General features: G+C 33.5%; 1 protein-coding gene across 2 annotated transcripts in view; it reads right to left on the bottom strand.

Annotated features, from left to right (window-relative positions):
- Positions 1-24,963, bottom strand: part of ush2a (Usher syndrome 2A (autosomal recessive, mild)) — a 394,144-nt gene that overhangs the window by 170,315 nt on the left and 198,866 nt on the right. For both annotated transcript variants that reach the window (XM_009293147.5, XM_073928624.1), the window contains exons 39-40: positions 20,333-20,480; positions 15,077-15,219 (exon numbers count right to left, since the gene is read on the bottom strand). In XM_009293147.5, coding sequence (XP_009291422.2) covers positions 15,077-15,219; positions 20,333-20,480 — 291 coding nt within the window. The remainder of the gene's footprint in view (positions 1-15,076; positions 15,220-20,332; positions 20,481-24,963) is intronic.

Consider the following 24,963-nt stretch of genomic DNA (forward strand, 5'->3'; position numbering starts at 1 on the left):
CATAGACAAAATGTTTAAATAAAAGTTTAATATTATTTTTATCATTGTTATTTATTCATTTTCTTTTTGGTCTCTTTTTTAATCAGGGGTCACCACAGCGGAATGAACCGCCAACTTATCCAGCATATGTTTTATGCAGCGTATGCCCATCCAGCTGCCACCCATCACTGGGAAACACCCATACACGCACATTCATTCCCGCACACTACAGACAATTTAGCTTACTCAATTCACCTTTAGCGCATGTCTTTAGACTGTGGGGGAAACCGGAGCACCTGGAGAAAACCCATGCGAACCCGGGGAGAACATGCAAACTCCACACAGAAATGCCAACTAACCCAGCCGGGGCTCGAACCAGCGACCTTCTTGCTGTGAGGGGACGGTACAACCCACTGTACCACCACTGCTTTGCGAGCACTGGCATTTCCTTCAGCAGGTGCAAATGGAGAAAATACTACTTTGATGATTTGTCTTTATTTGCAATGCGGACCACTGCTATTGGCTTTCAGAATAATGCTGATCCAAAATGTCACATTGGTTTATTGCACTTTTTGTACTCTTTCCTTCAGGCTCGGTATACGGATGCAGATTTACATTACAATAATTTCTTATACCATTTCTCTGACAGAACTGTTAAGAAATTCCCCCAAAAATGAAAGAATAAGTTAAAGAACTGGAACACTGGGTAAAATGAGCAGTTAGAGGAGGAATATATGAGATGCGTTAATTGAAGTGAAGTTGTTTTGTTGCGTTTTAAGCGTCTCCTGTCTGCTCTGGAGCCCGGGCCGTCTGATTGATATTTGGGCCCTATGAAAGCTCATTTGAAGGTAATGTTTTCCTCCTCCATTTACATCCCACGGTAGCAGGGTAATGGTGTAGCGGCAAGGGCGTGTGGATCAAGGTGACTGGCTCTCTCTCTGCCGTGCTGGGCTGCTGATGTCTCCCCACAGATGGCCCACTTTCCACCTCCCATCACCATCACCTCCCAACTGACTCACTATGTATAGAGGAGACAGAACCGGCTACATGTACATTTCTCTCCCCAAAGCTCAGCGGCCACCGCAACAAGCATCAAGTTAATGACTTATAAAAACTAATCAGGGAAAATAAAGGGACATGGCGGAGCAGAAGCAAATTTGCTACAGTACTTCTATGTGTTACTTAAACACAAAAACTTTATAGTTATTCACTAATCAGGCACACTATAATTAAATATCGGTTATTAAAAATTTGAATGATTCTGCTCGTGATTTTTGGGTGTTTTTAATAAGAGAGCGAATTGTATTTTGGGAACTTGATCTCTGTTCTGAAAACCTTTGATGTAAAAAATATTTATAACTTTGTGAGTGATATTTGTTGACATTTTTAGAAATTTGAAAAAATGTATGCAACTTTTGAGTTATGGGTTATGTAAATTATGATAAACCATGATTAAAATGCAAAAATTATACGATAAAAAAATTGACCAGAGGCTAAACACTAAACAATACAGAAATCTCAATTTGACTCATTATCGATGCATTTTTTTAATACTTTGTTTATTATTATTATTATTAGTATTATTAATTTTACACTTTTTTTTTGGCAAAGGTGCATTAAATCGACCAAATAGAAAACATTTGGTAACACTTTAGAAAAATAATCTATTAGTTATTGCATTTACTAACATAAACTAAGTATGAACAATTTTGTAAAGTATTCATTAATTATAGTTCAACATTAACTCATGCATTATTAAAACCAGGCGTTTTGTTTGTTACATTAATTAATACAAAGTGAGTTAACATGAAATAACACTTTTCCCCTTAAATAATGTTAACTAACATTAACAAAGATTAATAATTACCATAATAAATGTATAACTAATTGTTTGTTTATGTTAATAAATACATTAACTGACATTAACTAATGGACCATTATTTTAAAGTGTTAGCAAATTGTTATCTATAAACATGAATCTAAAATAAAGCTGCATTAAGCTCAGAAATCATGAAGATAAATAATATTTGAAAAATTACAGTTGAAATCAGAATTATTAGCCCCCCTTTGATTGCTTGTTTTATATATATTTCCCAAATGATGTTTAACAGAGTAAAGAAATTTTCACAGTATGTTTGATATATATATTTTTTTTCTGGAGAAAGGCTTACTTGTTTTTTTGTTTTTGTTTTTTTTGGGCTAGAATAAACATAGTTTTTGATTTTTTAAAAACCATTTTAAGACCCAAATTATTAGCCTCTAAGTTATATATTTTTGATAGTCTACAGAACAAACCATCGTTATACAATAAATTGCCTAATTTCCCTAACCTGCCTAGTTAACCTAATTAACCTAGTTAAGCCTTTAAATGTCACTTTAAGCTGTATAGAAGTGTCTTAAAAAATATCTAGTCAAATATTATGTACTGTCATCATGGCAAAGATAAAATAAATCAGTTATTAGAAATGAGTTATTAAAACTATTATGTTTAGAAATGTGCTGAAAAAAATCTTCTCTCTGTTAAACAAAAATTGGGGAAATAAATAAATAGGGGGGCTAATAATTCTGACTTCAACTGTATGTTAAAATAAATGTTAAGATCTTTAACAATTTATTTTTGATTTAATTTATGATTGCATAAAATAAATAAAAGTAAAATTAATCAAAAACATAAATCCCCAAACTTTTTCTAAGATATATGCTTTCTGTTGATTTTGGACGCAGATATCTATCAAATGGTGGATGCAATGGGACTTTTTATAGAATGGGAATTATGGGACCTTGATGTCTGCTTCGACAATCTTTAATTCAAAAAAGGTCAAATTGAGAGTGAGTTTTTAGAAATTTGACAACATATATGTACTGTTTGAATTATGAGTCATGTTATTGATGAACCATAATTAAAATAAAACATTACAAATTAATCTGAGGCTAAACACAATAAAACACTACAGAACTCTCAATTTGACTCATTATAGATTTATTATGCTTTATTAATTATAATTCAATCAAGTAATTCATTGTGATACAAAAACTGTAATTTGCACCATTTTTAAAATATTTTGTGAATTTGTAAGTTTACTTTTTCAGTTGAATTCTGTTTTTTTTATTTGGCAATGATGATTAAACTGATCAAAAGGAAAATCAATCTAAACAAAAACAGAATATTACGCTCAGAATCCATGAAGATAAATAATATTTTTAAAATAATATTAAAATAAATATGCTAATAATAATAATAATAATAAATAAAAATAATATCAATGTAAAAATCAGGAGTCTAAAAAATGTATGTTTTCTGTTGATTATGGAAGCAGATATCTATTGAAGGGAGAAAGCAATTATTACAACTGTTCACAAATCCAAATATGCATACTTCAAATGCTACAACACTGCATCCAATACATGCAAATAAACTATCGCACCAGCAGTGCAATTCATTCAAGCATGTTCAATTTGTAATGCAAGTAAACGCACTGCACTATCAAAACAAGCTGACCTTTTTAACAAATCAACTTTATCATAATAACTCCGATTAGGAAATGACGTCAGGAAATAAAGAGCTTTAATCCATATTAGTCATCTAGCTCAAGCTTCATCCATTTTCACTTCCCACAGCATCCGCTGCTGCTTATGATTCCGGCCCAGATTTCTCCATTCATCTACTAGCTGTTATTTTTGGGGGTAATTTTTTACTGTGTCTGCGAAGGGGGCCCTGCCGATTCCGCTCGCTCTCCTTCCTGATAAATAAACAATGCACAGATCTGACCTTTGGGTTAACAGGTTTTTATGCTTGCTCCACTCAGCACTCTAACTGATTCAATTACCACAAAGGTTCAGGAGCGTCCATGAATACTGAAAAAGCTCGCGCCCAAACGCCCGCATAGGTGCTCGGCGGCAAATCCAATGTGGCTCTCAGGAGAAATTCCTTAATTGTAAATAATTTTACCACATGAGACAATCAAGTCACCTTGAACGCCAACCACCCCTCCTTACTTCACCGCCGGCCAGCTTTCCTTCCTTCCTTCCTTCCTTCTCCGCTCTTTCGGTCTGCAGAGGCAAAGTGTTATTTAAGCTTTACTGGTCTGCGTTAAATTCCGCAATTTGAAGGGCTGTTAAGTTTTTCAATTGAAATTTCATTTAAGATGCAGGTGCTTTTGATTTTATTGATGCTTTACTGCTCTCAGGGTACAAGCAAGAACACAGTGCAATAACAGCAGTCGGCCTCAATCAGGCATCGGCAACAGCTGTAATCTCAGGACATTTGGGATACTTAGAGAGGCCTTTCCTGGGCCACTATAAATCGCTACAGCAGAAGGGAAAACAAGAGCGCGGGCCGCCAAGCCTTAAATCACATTTATAAGGATTTGGTTAGCATAATAATAACACAATCAAGTGACAAGGCAAGGAGGAGGGGGGGAAACGGGGAACGTGAAGGAAAGAGAGGATTATTTTTAGCATTGCAGAGGTCCTTGTGACAATATGATAGCTTTGAAGGTTAGCGTGGCTGATGTCAGCTAGGACGGATATGTCGGTATATGCTACTTTCAAAAAGCCGTTTGGCGTAAAGAAGATTGAAAGAAAAAGGACAGAAAAAAAACGAGCCTTCTTTGTGAAATATTCTTTTGGTTTTAAACTTGATGAAGTGTACAATGTTGTACAGTAAGTTACTACTTTCAAGGTGAACTGCACAGGTTTGGTGGCTCCGTACATAATGTTTAAACAACTGTGCACGGGCTGATGATTAACAGCAAGAGAAATTAATAAAGGTTGGGTGAAGAAAGAAATGAAGTTATTGAGGTTTATTCGGACTTATATGTTAACAGTACCAATTACAGGAGATATTATGGTTAAGTAAAACTAGAAAATTGTTAACTTATTTTTTTATTGAATACATATTTTTCCCTTTTAGATTAAATTAAAACTAAAATAACAACAAAAAAATAAAAATAAAAAAAATAAAATCACACAAAAAATGACAAACTAAAATTAAAATTAAAACAAAATATAAAAACAGTCAGATACGAAAAGCATTTAAGTTGCCATCTACCACATTGTCCACCCCTTCTGCTCATAACTACACCTTTAAGCCATCACCCACTTCACATTTTCAATTTGGTCCATTAAAAGAATGGTCACTGTAAGAGACTTGTACATGGAACGTAAATTTGTTAATTTCCCTCAGCTGAAAAAAAAAGTATTATTTTACCATAACATTTTCTTTGTACAGCTGAGAGCAGATGAACATGATGTATATAAATAACTTTCTGCCTCTCCTAATACCTCTACTTTGATTTCTCACTTTATAGATGTTTTAACTGATCAGTTTGACGTATCTACCTAGTATTTGAAAGATTCCTGGGAGAAAGATTTAGGCATTCAAATTACCAATGAGAACTGGAAAAAGTCTATTAAGATCGTAAATACATGTTCTATTATCTCAAGACAGCAATTAATCCAATATAAAGTAGTACATCGGCTTCATTATTCTAGAGTTAAGCTTTTTAAATTCTACTCCTCAATCGCCTCTAAATGCAACAAATGTGAATCCACAAAAGGCCCCTTAGGACAACTTTTTTGGTCACGCCCAAAACTTTTTGGGTTTTAAAGCGAAAAATTCAGCTTCTACTCTAAGGCTTATTATTGTGACCTTGGCCCTGATCCAGCAATCGCTGTTTTTGGTTGGTCTGGCTCACTTAGTGGGTTCAGCCATCAAATTAAAAAGCCTGTCCAATATGCAGTGGTGATAGCTAAAAAAAAAAGTTCTTTGTCTATGGAAAAAGGCATCAAAACACAAACACAATCTTTTTGATAACATTTCTGGCTTCAAAGCCACCTGAATACCCTTTAATAGTTATCTGTGAAATGCCAAGAATGACAGTTTAACGGTATAACCCTGTCGTATTGCCTGTGCCCAGAGGCCTAGAATTATGTGTAACATTGTTAACCTATGTATAAAATTGGAGGAACTGATGTAACAATGGTTTAAAAAAAAATCTGTCTTTTGTCATTTTTTTTGTTTTGCTTTTCTCTGTTGTTGCTTTTTTATTGCTCTGTGTTGATTTAAGGAAAAAAATATATAATATAAAAAAACACCAATTACTCAGTGATACTAAAATAGCATGATAAAGTAGTCATGTCAAAACTATCAAAATAAGTTGACTGTCACTTGCATTTGTTCATTTCACCAAAACCAATTGCAAACACAAAGAGATTGTTTAGGACAGGCAAATTCCAAATGGCCACAAGTGATTCTGTGCAGCAAATGCATGTGCTTGCTCAGTTTGGGCTGTTTGATCAATTTGTCCAAAATCACAAATTGAAAATGTAATTTCAAGAGTTCACACTTAGATATTGCTTGATAATAATAGCAGGTTTGGCATGCTGTCCCAGGAGAAAACCCTGAGCTTAGAGATAATTGAGGCAAGGGCTACCACCTGGTCAATGAGGGGGTACGAGATTAGGAAGTTCTCGAGAGCTCCCCTGGTAAAGGAAGAAAAGGAGGAGATGGGGTGGATGGGGGAATTCTTGAAAAAAATGAAGATGAGGGAGTAATGCTAGTCGGCCTATTTATAGTGAGTTTGAAATAATCTGATTGGCTCACTAATGATTACAAATGAAAGACCAGCAGCCATCAATCATATCACGTGCGCCTCTCGATATTAGTTTGTGAAACTTAAACTCTTTTTTTTTAAATAAAGAAAAATCTGTACTTGCACAGCATTTCTTTTTAACATGTAGTTACAATGTTTTCAATAATTTCATTGCATAAATATTAGTAAAACCCACAGACCAGACATAAAGGGTGACCAATAGCATTGAAAAACAAGTCAAAAATTCTGAGTTGTAAGGTTTCTGCTCAGCAGTAGTGGTACATGTTGCTCGTATGTTTTAGCACAGGCAGAGCATACAGAGGAAAGAGCTCTTCTACATGGCAAAGTTTATGTTCACAGAATCGCCTGTCAAGTCTAAGGGGTAAAAATTCATGGATGGAATTACATTAAAAAGATGGTTATAAAATCTTAATGGAATGATAAAAAGCAGAGGAATGAGGGCCTTTTGAATACTTAAAATGCTCATACATCTTCACTAAGGAGATCTCTAGCAGTGTTCAGACATAGCGCAGCACAAAAGGAGCCAAACAGACAGAACAAAGGGTTTTCCATACAGTGTCAAGACTCATGTGTTTACTGAATCAGAAAGGTGCTATTCTGAGCTATTAGTTTGTGTAAAGGAGAGCCTGAAGTCCCACATAATATGAACGATGTACAAATACGTAAAAAACTAAACAAAACAGAAAAATAATTAATTATTGTTTTTATTTCTTAAAAAAATCTAACTTTATAATAACACATCAGTATATAAGAAAGCAATAGTAATTATACATTTGATCAATAAGAACTAACAAATAACCACATATACAGTCGATTCATTTGATATAACTTGGTTTTTCTGAGAATGTTATCATTTATGTGGTGATTTGATCTGTATCTTTTTGATATATGTAAATGCATGTTTACTACCCTTTTTGGTAATGTTTTGTGTGTATGTGTGTGTGTGTGTATTTTGTATGTTGTGTAATTTATATTTAGTTGTTGTCTTCTGGTGTTATTAGTATGTGAGTGTGATTAATTGTGGGACCCTCCCTGAAAATGAGATGGTACTATACATCTCAAGAATAAATCCTAATGAATAAATATTAAATCAATAAATTCAAATAAATATAATTAATGAAACGATGTAACTGAATATATATATATATATATACATATATATATATATATATATATATATATATATATATATATATATATATATATATATATATATATATATATATACATATACATATATATATATATATATATATATATATATATATATATATATATATATATATATATATATATACACACATATATATATATATATATATACACACATATATATATATATATATATATATATATATATATATATATATATATATATATATATATATATATATATATATATATATATACATACATATATATATATATATATATATATATATATATATATATATATATATATATATATATATATATATATATATATATATTTTATTTTTTTTTTGTCTAATTTAAAACACTGATTTTTCACAGTATAAACTAGGTCTTTATATAAGAATAACTTTTATTTTAGGATGGTGGTCCCTCAAACTTGGATGGGGGTCTGTGGCATCTAAAAGACTGAAAAGATAATTATTGAAAACTGTGGCTGAAATTTCCTAAAATCAGTCTTCTAAAATAATAATAATAAAAATAATAATATTAATCAAAACCTTTACACACATGCATTCACCTGAAATCATGATCTCAAAATGTTAAATACAATTAAGATGGCAAAAGATGATCATTTATACACATTGTAATTGCTTCATTCATTCATTCATTCATTCATTCATTTTCTTTTCAGCTTAGGCCCTTTATTAATAGGCAGTTGCCACAGCGAAATGAACCGCCAACTTATCCAGCACATGTTTTACGCAGCGGATCCCCTTCCAGCTGCAACCCAACACTGGGAAACACCCATACACACTCAATCACAAACATACACTACGACCAATTAAGCTTACCCAATTCACCTAAAGCATATGTCTTTGGATTTGTGGGGGAAACTGGAGCAAACCCACACAGCAGGGAGAACATGCAAACTTCACAAAGAAATGCTGAACCAGCCAAGGCTCGAACCAGCGACCTTCTTGCTGTTAGGCGATCTGGCTACCCATCACGCCACAGTGACGCCCATTATAATTGCAGTAGGGCAGCTCAAACATTTTACAAAGAGGTGCAGAACTCTCTTTAGAAGCCATTTCTAAATCAGAGATGAAGAGCGGCAGCCTATCAAAGAAGAAAAAGAGCTAAAGAAAATATGACATACGTTTCTCTCCTCCTATTTCACCTTGCCCATCCTTTCCTCTTCCTTTATCATGCGGCCGGCCACATTATTTTGAAGAATCTCCTCAATTCTTTCCTACTGTTAATTTAGTGCGGCTATGCCGGGTACTATTTCACGTTGATGGGGCGGCTGATGATATGTGTGCGAGTGTTTATTAGCAGTGCCAGGAGCCACTAAAACTCACGCTTTCCCCATAATCCTGCCGCGGAGAGCGGAATATGCCGCACCGAGGCTCTTCACAGCCCATTTCGGAAAAGAAATAAAGGGCTTTTCTCTTTAACAATAACAATCATTTCTCTCCTTCTTGGTAATGCCCACCTGTTCTCAAAGTCATCACCCCTGCCGCAAAGAAAGAGATGTGTAAATAGAGCTGGAGTGAAGGGCTCATTTCCGCTGCCAGACGAAAAGAGAGGATGTTTTTGATTTATACAGCGTGCTGATCAGGATTTGACATGTCGCTTGTTTGGGATTAAAATGACTTTTAGAAGAGCTGCTAATATGTGGCGTGCTGGGTCATCACAGTTTAGGCATATGGCAGAGTTTGTGTGTAAAAGTGCCAGTTTCTTTATTGCAATGCTCATTAAAATAAAGTAGCAAAACATGTAGTCAGCCCTTTTATAAGTATTTCTGATGTTAAGTAATGTAATGTAAAAAATGTACATTCAGACAGTTGTTCTTATAGAATAAACTCTGACACAAAATAGGGCTGTTGTATAAGGGCTGGGACACACCATGGGTCAGCATGAGGCCATCTAGTTGGTTTGGTGTGTACCACGCATCACCTTTCGACAGGTTAACGTCGAAGCTTAATTAACCAATTCAGCAAGTAGAATCATTTGGCATCTCGCCATCGGAGAACACTCTGACTGGTGATTTAGCAAAGAATCAGAGTGTGACAGCAAGTAAACATTTCATGTTAAGAAGAAACACAAAGAGGCCTGCCGTAATACTCATATATTTGCAAATGATATGGATTATTAGATTATAAAACATATTGTGACTATGACTTTGCATGTTACTAAATGCTGCTTTTTTACACTTTGGATGCATGCCTCAGAAATTAAAGATTCCCACTCTGGGGTGTGTTTCCCAAAACCATCGTTAGCCAACTAAGGTCGCAAGTTCCGTTGTTTCAAATCAGTCATGCCAATGAACATTCGCAAACAGTGCTGCAAACTTGAGCACTCGCAACTACAGCTCCTGGCTGTGTTCTATCCCCCCTATGCCTTATTCATTTAGAACATTCTAACATTCAAAGTTGGAATTATTAAACATAAAAAAGCATTAAAGTCATCTCTCTTAGGTGCAATTTGCTTTCAAACTATTTTTACAGTTCAGTTTTAGTGATCTTCTTGTTTACAATTGTGCTCCCTCCGCAGTGCACTTTGAAAACATTGATGTCTTTTTGAGCACAGCCTCGTGGGGAAAGCTATAGGTGACCTATTACAAGCGGAATTTATGTTACGTTTCCAAAGCTTGTAAAAACAAAAAGACTACGTTAATTATTTTCATTTATAATGGGTTATTGGTAACACTTTACAATAAGGTTCAGTAGTTAATGCATTTACTTACATGAACTAATCATGAACAACACTTGTACAGCATTTATTAATCATAATTAAACATTTACTAATGCATTATTAACATTCAAGTCCATGCTTGTTAACATTAGTTAATGCACCATGAGTTAACATGAACTCACAATGAACAACTCTATTTTCATAACTAATGTTTATTAACATAAATAAATACTGTAGTAAATTTATTGTTCATTGTTTGTTCATGTGAGTAAATGCATTACTTAACATTAACTAATGAACCTTATTGTAAAGTGTGACCGGGTTATTTATTAAGTATCTGTACTGTATATGACATGGGCCTGCTGGTTTGAACTTTCGGCAGTGGTTTACATGTGTCAAATTGTAAAAGTAGACTTTAAAAAAATAAATGAATAAATAAACAACAGCATACTTAATAATAATAACATAATAATAATAATAATAATCATTAATATTTATATTATAATTAAAGTATGATTTTTTTCATTTCTAATAAATAATATATATTACATTTCATTTCATAATAAATAGCCTCATTATTTATTTATTTATTATTTTATTTATATAATTTATATAATATTATAATACGTTTTAGCTTTTCTAAATGATATGTTTTAGAATAGAATATGTAATGTTGAACTTCTCAATAATATAAAGCAAACATAGGCCCTATGTGCCATTTACATATATTTCAGTTAATATGGAAAGTGAGTGCATATTTTTTACCAAATCTAATATTGGATTTTATTTTTAAATGCGTGTGTGTGTAAAACAATATTTACCAGCTACTCAAAAACGCAGAAACTGTGCACAACTTCACTGCGTGTGTGTGTTTTCTGGACAGTCTTTCACTAACACTTACAGCAGAAGCCACTATTTCTCTGCGATTGAGGGAATGAAAATGAAAATGAAAATGAAAGAGCTGACTCAATTTCTCTATTTCTCTTTCTCTCACTGTGGCCCATTTTACCTTCTGTCGTGACTTTTCCTCCTCTTTCTTTTCCTCTCGGCTGTTACAGCGATACTTCTGGATATGGGTCTGCATTCCTGAATAAAGCGCGGTAGCAGTCGGTAACTCTGGTGTAATTTGAACAGGAGTGGGCTGTTTCACAATATCGCTCCCGAACAAGCCTGCGTGAGTGCGTGCGTGTTTGTTTATTTGTTTGGTGCTGTCTATGTTTGTGTATGTGTGTGAATGAGAGACAGCTTGATGCTGTGTGTCTATGTGTGTGTGTGTTTATACAGACAGCTTGTTATTAGCCAGCTGCTGTCCGTTTGGTGTGTTCATGCGCAGCTTCTTGGTCGAGAACATAATGAAAAATGTCTTCTGGGGACTAGTGTATTGTACATGACACAGCTGTATGATATTGGTAAAAACTTGACGTTGCAATATTTAGTTTTTCTGACTTTTACCGATGATCACATTGTGATGTTGATGTTAATGCTGAAATTATCAATTCAGCAGGCCAATCACTGTATGCAAAATAAACTGTTTTTAAAGAGAAATATATAGATTTAAAATAAGCAAGTCAATGCATAGTTATTGAATTCAAATTGAAAACAAATTACAACAAAAAAGCTATTTCCTTTCTGATCTCAGTCACATAGTGATATATTGCTCATCACATCCTTATCCAAAAATGTTTCCATATTTTTTTTTACACCTTTAAAAAGTAAAACAACTTCCAATTACTTAAACTAAAATGAATCAAGCAAAAGTTTTCATGCAAATCTGTTTACACTACATTTGAGTATCCATAATGATCGCAAGACATGCTAGGAATTCATAAATAAAACTAAATATAAGATCCAAGTTCAAGTATAGCAATGCATTGTGGGAAATTAGGCCACCAAAGTAGAATCCAAGAAAAGAAACCAAATCTAAAGTCCTAATGAAGCAGTGAAAGTTACACAGCTCACGTAGCTGAGCTCTCAGATGAAGGGAAAAAACTCTTCCCAAAAGCAGAAGTTGTGAAGCGCTGCAGGGCATTGTGGGGAGGGGGTCGTCTCCAAGCATGATAATGAAGAGGTGATGGTCCATAATACAGCGCAATCTGAGTGTATGCAAATACTGGCTCTGTAATTATAATGTATGTGCTAATAGGCTGAAGTATAATTAATTTATAACTTAGCAGAGAGTGTCTGTTATGATCCTTAATATGATTCTATTACACTAATCAGTCCAAAATGACACCAGCAAGGTCATGTGGAAGAGGCGTACCTTTAACTAGTGATCTCTGCCCACTGGCCCTTTCTCTGGCTCTCTTTCTCTCTCTCTCTCTTTCAACACCTGCTCTTCTCAGTGGGACAAGAGCTTCACAGAGGATCTGCCTGACATGTGGTTAAACACAATGCTCTCTTTGTGTGCTTAAAAGTCCACTGAAGTGCCTTGAAATGCACAGGAAAGTTTAATGTGTGACGTAATTTCAACTGAAACATGAAGACCCGACAGGACATATTGATTAGCATCTTCCCCCTTTTTAAAAACAGCCAATAGCATTTTGTTGATATCACACATCTACCAGCAGCATGGCCAGGATCACATTTTTCCCACACAATTGACTTTTGATTTTGTATGAGCCAGCTTGGGTGCTTCTGGTATACTGTCATGTCATTATAAACTCACCGCGTTTAAGATCTGGTTTGTTTAAATATCAAAGATCTTCATTACTTGACTGAGATACGATATATTGTGGGTCTCATACTGGACAAGAGGCACTAAATTAAATTCCATTGTCCTGTCATCCAAGTAAAACACAGAAATTGATTTCACCACCGTATGAAGTTTCAATGCTTACCTGCTGCTCCTTACAGTGCTTGTGTTTAAATAAACTTTCAACTTGTTATAAGCTGGAACAACAAATTGCCTGTTTCCACTTTAACAAACCTTTATCAGGCTTGCGTTTCCACTGCCAAAGGGGTACCAATGGTGGGCATGGCGTACGACTGTCTTTAATCTTCACTAGCACATGTAACCTCTGTTAGAAAGTAATTCTGTCATCTCGAGTTCATAATAGTCCAAAAGGTGATGATTATAGTTAAACTTGGCAGTTTGTTCATGGTTCAGCTTGCTGAAAGAATCATTTACTCCTTTGTTTTTTTGCACTTCACTCTCACATTTGTCTGCTTCTGAAAGGTTGTCAGAAGAACTTCAATAATCATGGGCACATTATAATCATCAGCTCAAGATGTTCGTTATTTCAAATATAGACGTGCACACGAGATCCCTGAAGAAAGTGAAACCACTCACTCTTTAGACAGCCTTTAAAACAACTAAGAGGTACAGGGCAGATTCTGCTCTTCTTCTTGGCTTTGTGGCTGTTCATCAAGATGAAGACAAGGTTTGTTTAATGGATTGTTATTATATGTATATATTATTACTGTGTAATGTCTCGGCTGTGTATTTAAAAATAGCACTTCCTTTGTTTTTATTCTCTTAACTTGCGCACAAGCTAGTGACGTATCTCTGTAAACAAATAGCGTTCAGCTCCACCTTTTGGTACCCTTTTGTTGTGCTAGGCACCCTTTCTAAAAGGTACCCGAAAAGTGGTACGGTACCTTTTGACAGTGGAAATGGCCATAAAAGCATACTGAACCATAACGTACCACTCCATAAATGAATGCTTAAGTCTATTTAACAGAATATATTGTATTAAATTACACTATCGATGTTGTGAAAGAAATCTAGTGAAATTTAAAATAGCCACATCAACCTTTCACCGCAAGTTTATCCGTGTCTAAATAACATTTGCCATGCATATATTAAACCTAAAGACAGGGCAGGACATATTGATTAGCCCCTCCCCATATTAAAAACAACCAATAGCAGATGCGGGGAAAATTATGTAGTCGTCCCTCGTTATTTGCGGCAGTTCCATTCTAAAAATAATCAATAGGCAAAATCCACAAAGTAGTCAAAAGTTATTTTTTACAATTTTTATAGATGTTTTAAGGCTATAGAACCCCTCACTCTACACATTATACACTTTTCTCAGACAGGCGTTAACATTTTCACACTTTTATATCTTGTTTAAATAGTTCAAAGTTCATACTTTCGTATAAAAATAAGTCCAGTATTATAAAATGTAACCAAAGATCAAAACCATTTGATCTTCATTTATTAACTATCAAAATTACATACAGTACAGCACTTCAGGGTCACATTGCTAGCTATTGAAGATTAATGTAAATTTGGCAAGCTGAACGCATTCTGTACTGTACAGGAAACACGGCATAGAGGAGAATGTTTGACAATGGTCTACAGCCAGTCAGGACGCAGAACACAATGTGCTAATCAGGACGCAGAACACAATGCGCTGCAGAAAAAAAACATTTTAAATCACACGAAAAAAATTTGCGAAACTTCGAGGCCGCAAAAAGTTAACCACAATATAGCGAGGGACCACTGTATATAAACAGCAGGGTGTGTTTTTATTTTTATTTTTTTGGTGGACTTCATTTATTACAAGCTGCAGCTGTCAAAATTAAGTAACAAGTTTACCTATATCATTTCTTAATGGACATCGATCCTTGAATACATAGATTTCAGGAGGATTTAACATTTTTTTTTATTGTGTGTCAGGTGTGTAACTCACTGTCTTGTGCAGTAAACAAAGAGACCCAGGGGCTGCTGGTTTCTCCATAGCTGTTAGACACCAGCAGTCTGAAGTGATACTCGGTAAAAGGTTCCAGATCCGTCACTGTGTGACTGAAGGTGGTCGTCTCATCGTCCATTAACCTGAAGGCAGAAATAAATGTAAATGAGTAAACACATTACATAAAACCTAACAGCATTGCATAATATGTAGTCATGTGTGGACGTTAAGCAGTTTTTTTTTAAACGCTTTATTATGAAACCCAATTTCCAATAAATCCAGTCCCATTTAAAGGGAAAATGAAGCACTCAGTCAGGTTTACATTATTTTGTAAATTGATTTTCACTTTAATGGAAATATATATAACAAACTCGATTAATGTAACCATATAGCAGAAAACAGCATGTTTTACTGTAGCTTTTAGACCTAGGGCGCCGCCATCTTGGAATATTGGGGTTGGGGGTTGGTTCCTTTCTCACAGCTGAACAGATATAGTGGAAGTAATTGACTGAACACGGAGACTGCAAAGCCTAATTTAACCCAATGTGTAAAGTTGTGGAAGTGGAGCTGGTGCAAATACAAGCATCAGATGTGTGTCTAAAATAAAAAAATATATATATGTATAGTTTTTCCCTTTTAATTAACGATCATTAGATGCGATTTGGCCTTCTCTCTGTATTATGCAGTCTGACTGTATGGGTTTCAACCATGGTTTTAACAAGGTCTGGTACTGATGTAATGGGGGCGGGTACCTTCACTTTTCAGCCTTCACCTCTTTTCATGTTCAAACCAAACTAAGATCGGTGCAATTTTTCACATGGCAAATTTTTACATCCTTCATACATGTTGAGAGCTCAAGTTGATCGACTTGAAAAGGGAATATGTCTTGACATAACCTACAAAGACGTGACTTAGTAATGCGTGGGGCCATTTGCTTTAATTGTTGCATTAGTCTGAATGTAAATCCCCTTCTCAGGCAGAGCTGGAGCAGCGTGAGAGTGGACCAAAGCGCATCAAACAAAAGGAATTAATAAAAGAAAATACACAACTTCGGACACTTAAATGCTTGTATTTGTTGTATATGCACCAGCTCTGCAATGCACGTCCACAACTTCATGCATTGGGTTAAAAATAGGATGTCCAGTATCTGTGTTCAGTCCATTACTACCATGGTTGAAACCCATACAGGCTGTCAGGCAGCATAATACCGAGAGTGGACTAAAGAGCATCAAATAATCAGTAATTAAAGGGAAATAATGAAAATATATATATTAAATACGCATCTGATGCTTGTATTTGCACCAGCTCCACATCCACGATTTAAAACATTGGGTTAAATCAGGCTTTGCAGGGAAAAGAACCAACCCGTGATGTCAGACACAGCGATATTCCAAGATGACAGCATCTTAGGTCTAAAGGCTATAGTAAAACATATCATTTTCTGCTAAATGGTTACATCAATTGAGTTTGTTCTATATATTTTCATTAAAGTGAAATCCAATGTACAAAATAATGTAAACTTCAATGACTGCTTCATTTCCCCTTTAATCCACTATGAAAAAAAAAGTCGAAATTGTCAGCAAACAAAAAAGCACTACTGTCTAAATGTTTGGGTACGTTTTTTTATGGTTTTAAATTATGCATATCATGTTTTTTTATTTATTTATTTATTTTTTTAGCAGAAACAGGTTATTTTTAAATAACAGTAACCTATTTGATTTATTGATTGATTGATTGATTCCTACATTCATTTATTCATTCATAAATAAATGAATGGATAGTAAAAAAAATCATAGCTTAAACTTACATTTACAACAAACATGCTACAGTTTTTTTTATCATTTTAATTGAACAGAAATGGTGTACATTTTATGTCTACATGAGCTAAAATACAATATATATATATATATATATATATATATATATATATATATATATATATATATATATATATATATATATATATATATATATATATATATATATATATATATATTTATATTTTTATATATCAGTTGTTCAGTTGTACATACATTTTGAAGAATAATTAGCCCCCTGTATGTTTTTTTCCCCCAATTTCAGTTTAACAGAGAGAAGATTTTTTTCGCATTTCAAATAACTGATTTATTTTATCTTTGACATGATGACAGTACCTAATATTTGACTATATATATATTACAAGACACTTTTATACAGCTTAAACTGAAAATGTCTTGCTCTGTTTAACATAAAAAGGGGGCGGGCTAACAATTCTGACTTCAACTGAAGCTTCTAGATGCTTTAAGTCTGACAGACATTAACTAAAATGGCTAATCTTCAATTCTGAATTTTTAACAGGGCTTTAAAATAATTAAAAAAAATTCAGTTAAGTGCCATTAAATCAATTTAAATCAAATTGAGCTTTAAACTAAATCAAATTTAAGCATAGGATTGAATTTGGCTCATCAGCTTCTCTGCTCAAAATCTGACATTAGTCAGGTGAGAATGCAAGCTGATATTTTTATTGAACTGAAATGAAAAATGCATATAATCACACTGCATTAAATGGCTTACAAGTCTTACTGATTAGAACAAATCTTTGCTGGTTTTTAGGCAGCATCAACTTCCACAGAGCACAACGATCAAATTTACCATGGAGTATAATAAATAAATCACATGAACAATGAAATACATTTCAAAAGAATCCCAGGAAATGAGGGTGATATATAATACATGCGCCTAGTCATTTATTTATTACAACAGAATGAGAATTCTCCTATTTCTGATTAAATTGCAATTTGTTGTCAGGGAGCATGTAATGCATACATATTAGATAAAACATTTGTTTCGTTCCTTTTTTTTTCAGAGACAAAATTTTTTTTTCACAAGGGCAGCCCTGCTTAGGCCTATGATTTGTTATTCCTACATACGCTCTCTGCTTTCTTCTGTTTAGACCAAATACCCATTGATGTATCTGGTTTACATCTGGTATTAGGATGCACTTTGATTAGATCACAAGTAGATGACACACAATATTGTTTAGACTTGGTGTTGTAGTCCAATTTTGACTACTTTTCTGATGAAGGAGGGTCTTTAGGTGGGTGGGTGTTTAGGCCTTTTCTAATCTTTTCATTTAAAATTGAGAAATAAAATTGCATACTGCACAGTACAAAACAAACAAACAAACAAACAAACAAACAAACAAACAAACAAACAAACAAACAAACAAACAAACAAACAAACAAACAGATGAGTGATGTTCTCATTTCCCAGCAGGCACAACATCATAAGATGTTGATATAAGGTTAGATTTAGGTCATGACTTCAAGTGCGACTAAGGACAACATTATTTTGACGTCCAAAAATGACATCAAATTATGTTGATATTTGGTTGATTTTAGGTTGTGTTTGATCCAACGTCTCACAGATGTCTTAGTGGTAATGTCCACACAACGTCAAGGTGTAACATTATTAGATGTTGATATTTGGTTGATTTTGAGGGGTTCTGAAGTCAACCCGATTTTCATTTCCAAACAAAATCCAATGACTCCACGACTTTGGAGTATGTTGGGGTACATGTCAATTTGACATCATGATGACACCCGGTGCCTGCAGGGTTCTTATAGTTAAAAATACTTAGTAAATGTTGAGATGTTAAATCAATGAAATAAAGAACACTTAATGATCTGAGTAAAGTAATAACTATATGCAATTATTTAAATTTCGATGAGTTCCTATGATAGGATTTAGAGTTTTAAAAAGCATATTCTGCATTAAATACTAACATTTATTCTCATTTAACAAATATTTAAAAACAGAGAAAATATTTGGTTAATTCAGGAATAAAATATTTATTTTATGTAATGGACTAGCAATTTAATTTAAAAAAATTTCACATTTTGATTTATAGAAGAGACAAACTAAAAACAAAACGATGACAACTGTTCTGTATGTGGGGCCACAGTAAAGTGCCCAACCTTTAAATGAACTAATGAAACTTTAGATTACAGTTTTTTCAGTCACTTTACATTTCTCAGATCAGAATAAAAATTTTTGCAAAACAGTAGGTACTGTAAATTTCCTCATGGATGACCCGCAAAAGCCAGTCTCTTGCTCAAAATCATTAGTTCATCTCTAAAAACGAAATTTCTGTCAATGTACTTGTCAGTGCCTTTAGAATGACAAATCCCTGAGTCATTGTGTATGTATAAGATACAGATGTCAAATTACTTAGTCATGTTGTCAATATACCCGTGCACTCTGGAAGGATTTTCTAATGTAAACTATGGCTAATTTTATGGCTTTGTATTGTAATTTGTTGCAAGATCATGTCATTGTGATACAGAAAAGACAGCTCTGCACAACACAAAGAAAAACTAAACAAAGGTAGAAATGGGAACATAGGACAATCTTCTTTCAGATGCACCTTCACTAGAAAAAGTCAAGATTCACCTGGGAAAATTTTACCAATTGTATACAAATTTAGAAAAAAGTCTAAAGGAAATGTATAGAAAAATGCCTTATGACAAAATACTATGACATGCAGCGTTAAACGCATTAAAAGATGACATCAAATGTAGTGTGATTACATAAACAAATTTTACAGAATCCCACTATTCACCTACACATGGATTAAATTCAGCCACTTCTTATTGCAAAATTTCTTTGGACAAATATCCTTTTATCAGCCGTGGAACCATACATGTATGGATACTTAATTTAAATGATTACATTTTTGGTTACCCTCAGCTGGGTCAGTTGGCATTTCTGTGTGAAGTTTGCATGTTCTCCCCATGTTGGCGTGGGTTTTCTCCGGGTGCTCCGGTTTCCCTCGCAAGTCCAAAGACATGCGCTATAGGTGAATTGGGTAAGCTAAATTGTCTGTAGTGTATGAATGTGAATGACGGTGATAGGTTGCAGCTGGAAAGGGCATCCGCTGTGTAAAACATATGCTGGATAAGTTGGCAATTCATTCTGCTGTGGCGACCCTTGATCAATAAAAGGACTAAGCCGAAAAGAAAATTGAATTTTTGATTTTAATATCATTTTTTTTAAGTCATAAAACTTAGTCTTCAAATAACCCCAAGTAAAACATGGGGTTACAATGCGTGCCATATAAAAAGAGGACGTATGGTGTTGTAGAGGCATTTAAGACTTTTTAGAAGCCTTACTTTTCACAACGTTTTAATGACTTTTTAATAAAAGACTCTGTGGCCACCTTGTACATGTGTATGGCATGTGGACCAGTGCATGTGTACAGTGTGAAGGTCCTCTTACTGGTGGAGCTGTGTGGACGCAGAGCTCCTCATCTGGAGCCGGTAACGCAGAGCTCCGGGAGCGTTGTGTCGGGCTGGAGCAGCCCAGGACACCTGCAGCGAGGTGGGGGTGGCAGCTGCCAGCCTGGGGGCCAGTAGACCATCTGGAGCTGTATGTGGACAAGAGGAAGAGGTGAAGTGAAGCAGAGAAAAGACCTGCACAGAGCGGCATATGCTGAGAAACTCTGCTGGGAAAGAGAGTGGATCTCAATAGCTGTTTATTACCACAGTTATCGTATCATATCAGTTTAGGTGTAGCTATTTTTATAATAAACTTGGTGTTTTGGGATTAATTTCGAAGCTTGGACTGTAGCATGATATCCCATTCATTTGTGTAACCTCTTAAGCATTTCAAAGTCTTTAAAAGTAATAAGATTTAAGCAGCTTTAAGACAAATAAAAAAATACAGAAATGCATTACTGGTGTGCATCTTAAGACAAAACAATGACACTGATGGGTGTTTTGAGCTGAAAATTTACAGACACATTCTGGAGACACAAAAGGCTCATCTTAAATCTTGAAAACTGGGTAAAATAGGTGCCTTTTAGTGCTAGTCTGAAACTAAACTGCATGATTTAAATCAGTTGACCAAAATGTAATGTCTCGCCAGCATCTAAGGAATGACGTTGAAATTACGTTGATATTTGATTGATTTTAGGTTGTGTTGGAAAGTGACCAAAATCCAACATTCCAATTACAATTAACATTCCAATTACCAGTCCAATTTTTAAAATGTTTTTAGCATTTTTTTAAGATTAAACATTCTATTTCTTAGAGAAAGAGAGAGAGAGAGAGAGAGAGAGAGAGAGAGAGAGAGAGAGAGACAGAGAGAGAGAGAATTGAATGGACAATTCCTCTGTTTTCAAGAGAGAGTGAAAAGACGGGTGAAGAATGTGAATGGCACTTGTCTAATGGTGCGGTCAGATCTCTGCGTCTCTGATTTACAAGGACTTGCTGGCCCTTCTAAGCCTCAGACCCTCGCTTCTGTCCCGACGCACCATCAACCCCGCAGATAATACCACACTTTCATTTTACTGCATGAATCAGCAACACAATTTCACTTACACACACACTGAAATACCATCTCTGAGGCTCACTATATCTATACTTTGGTAATAACATGGATTGGTTGATATGTGACAAAAGAAGGGATTGCACAATAATTTGATCAAATATATAATCGTATATACATATATCATACCCTATACACAAATCCACATTGACTGTTGTTTAAGAGTAAAGAGCATTATTCTTTGAAAACAACCGCCTGAATGTACTTTATCCTGATTATTACATGCTAATGCAAAAAAAACATAAAAAAATATACACAAAACATTGTTTTGAAAAATAATATTTTAAAAATAAAATTTCTGTTATTTAAGACAAAGATGATGACGTCAAACTGTCTAAAATAGAATCTTAACAGACAAGCATAGAGTATATATAGATGTGAACATATTCACTGAAGGTCAAGCTGTTTCGGAGTACCTGGATTACATTCATCTTGGAATAACATACCCTGGAATTTTGCAACTGTCCAATCTATAATATAAAGTAAAAATTAAATATAATATAAAAGTAATTTATCTAGTAATGAATAAATGAATGAATTAAATATTATTATTATAATTATGATGATGATGATGAAGGCTTTATTTGTCACATACACTTTTACATGTAGCAAAATTTAACCCCCCTGACCATACACAAACATCACACATTTCAGGAAAAGACAGGTCAAATGAGAGGTAGCTTTCAGAAAGAGAAAATAAAATACATTTGGGAAGAGAGAGGCGAAAAGAAATATTATTATATATGTGTTTATATATACACACACACATATATAATAATAATAATAATAATAATAATAATAATAATGATAATAATAATAATAATAATTATTATTATTATTATTAATTATTATTATTATTATTATTATTGACATAGAGACTGAATTATACATGGCGTTATACGTGGAACAAATAAAATAGTTTTGGACATGACATAACATAAAACATGTCATATTTCATCGTATCATATAACACACAAAACAACGGAACACAACGCAACTTAACTTAACACAACACACATTAACATAACATATGTAGCCGCATCATAACAGGGACCTCATGATTTGCAAATTTCTTATCATATCCACAACTCATTGAGACCATATTACAAAAATTGCCTGGAAGCACACGAAAACATCTCGGCCATCACGAAATAAAAACAACTTGATTCAGAGGCTTGTATTGGTGCTTAGGGACGACTCTGGGCAAAAATCATCTATTCTGAGGAACAATCTAGTCGGCATCAGCCTCAATAATACAGCACTCGAATGCTGCAAGTGAAGTCCTTTCCCTAAGTGAAGTCTCATTCTCAATCAACCCTCCTCTTGTCCAGCCACAAGAACTCAATAACTGTTGATTACTTAAGTCATTTCGGCCGCGCTCAAATACAATCGCCTCCATAGAATACAAATTAGAATTGAATTTCTCTGAGATGGCCAGTGCATAAAAAAAAACAAAAAAAACAAAACAAAGAAAAATCTAACAAAACAAAGGGTTCGACTAAATTCCTGGATCCTTGGTCTCTGGTGTATTGAGAACAATATAAATGAAATCAACAACCTAAATGAGATCAAGGGGGGAAAAAGAGGCTAATACTTCAATTGATGAATGATGGAACTGGCAAGAATGGCAATAAAGTGTATGTATTTGGCATATGTTGTTGTATTTTCAAAATCATCATGTTTTCTTTTGGACTTAAAAATAAAGTAAAAATAATGTGACAAAATTATTATTGAAAATAAAATAAAGTAAAATAAAATGAAAATAAAAAAGAAATAAAATAAAACAGAAAAAAATAAAAAAATCCTTCAAATTATTAATATTAACTTGTATGTGACAAACCTCTAAATCAAAAATTAATCAAAGATTAAAAACCAAAGATAAAATAAAATAAACCTTCAATTATTAATATTAACTTGTTATATATGTAAAAAAAACTCTTAATCAAAAATTAATCAAAGATTAAAAACCCAAAGATAAAACAAAAATTAAATAAAACAAAAAATCTTTAAATGATTAATATTAACTTGTTATACGTGATAAACCTCTTAATCAAAAATTAATCAAATATTAAAAATCAAAGATAAAATAAAAAAGAAATACAATAAAAAATTAATAAAATTAAATAAAAAATAAATAATTAAAAAATTAATATTAAATTATTAATATTAACTTATATATGTATATGTTATATATGTATATATGTCACAAACCTCTTTATTCAAAAAATAATCAAATATTAAAAACCCAAAGATTAAATTAAATTAAAATAAAAACAAAATCCTTTAAATGATTAATATTAACTTATATTTGATATAAGTTATTTTATAAGTAATATTAAAATATATGTGACAAACCACTTAATCAAAAATCGTCGATTAAAAACCCAAAGCCAAACCTAAAATAAATATTTTAAAGCAGAGATGCCCAAACTAAGGCCTATGGGCCAAAGTTGGCCCATGGTAACCTTTGATGGCCCACCATGCCATCAGAGAAGAGAGTGATGGTGAGAGTTGAGACAAGTGCCATAAACAGAGATTGTCATTTCTAATTTAACATAACCATCTTTTTTTTGTTTGTTTTATTGCTTAGCTACTAAAAAAGCCAACTGAATTAAAATGTTTCAATGAAATCTATCTGTATAAATCAGATTTTTAAAATAGAAATACTGTCACTCGATGAACAGAAGATAATGCAGAAAACATCACCGAGCAAATCAAAGCTAAAACAGGTGCTCCACTGAACTCCATTCTGTTATTCTGTTGTTTTTTTAATATAATAAGTTCATTATAAAATGTAAAACCATTATATTGCATGAATAAATATAAAGCAATGTAAATATAAATTGCTCATAGCAACTTTAATGTAGTACTGTTTGGTATATTTACCTTATCGGCCCACCACCCTCAACCAAGTTTGGTTTTTGGCCCTTTTTCTTTTTCACTTGTGACAAATCTCTTGATCAAACATCATTACTTTTTAAATGTGACAAAATTTGTGATAAAAAAACAGTGTATAATATAATACAATATAATATAATATAATATAATATAATATAATATAATATAATATAATATAATGAAATATAATATAATATAATATAATATAATATAATATAATATAATATAATATATGGACATATTAAAAATAAAAAAGTAAAAAAAAATCAATTAACTCCATACATTATGAATTATAATGACAATTGTAACACATATTTCCAGAGATGGGTTGTGGCTGGAAGGGCATCCACTGTGTAAAACGTGCTGGATAAGTTGGCAGTTCATTCCGCTGTGGCAACCCCGAATTAATAATAACTAATCCTAAAATAAAATGAATGAATGGCCGGCACATAAAGAGAGAGAGAGAGAGAGAGAGAGAGAGAGAGAGATGAATGCAAAACTGAATTCTTGTCTCTATGCTCTCTAGTGTACTGAGAACGATCTAAATTGGATCAACTCATTGACATTACGGCAGGAAAAAAAAAGTTAATACTTTGATTGATGAGTGATGGAACTGCCAATTA

The sequence above is a fragment of the Danio rerio genome, chromosome 17, assembly GCF_049306965.1.
Source record: "Danio rerio strain Tuebingen ecotype United States chromosome 17, GRCz12tu, whole genome shotgun sequence".
Taxonomy (NCBI): domain Eukaryota; kingdom Metazoa; phylum Chordata; class Actinopteri; order Cypriniformes; family Danionidae; genus Danio; species Danio rerio.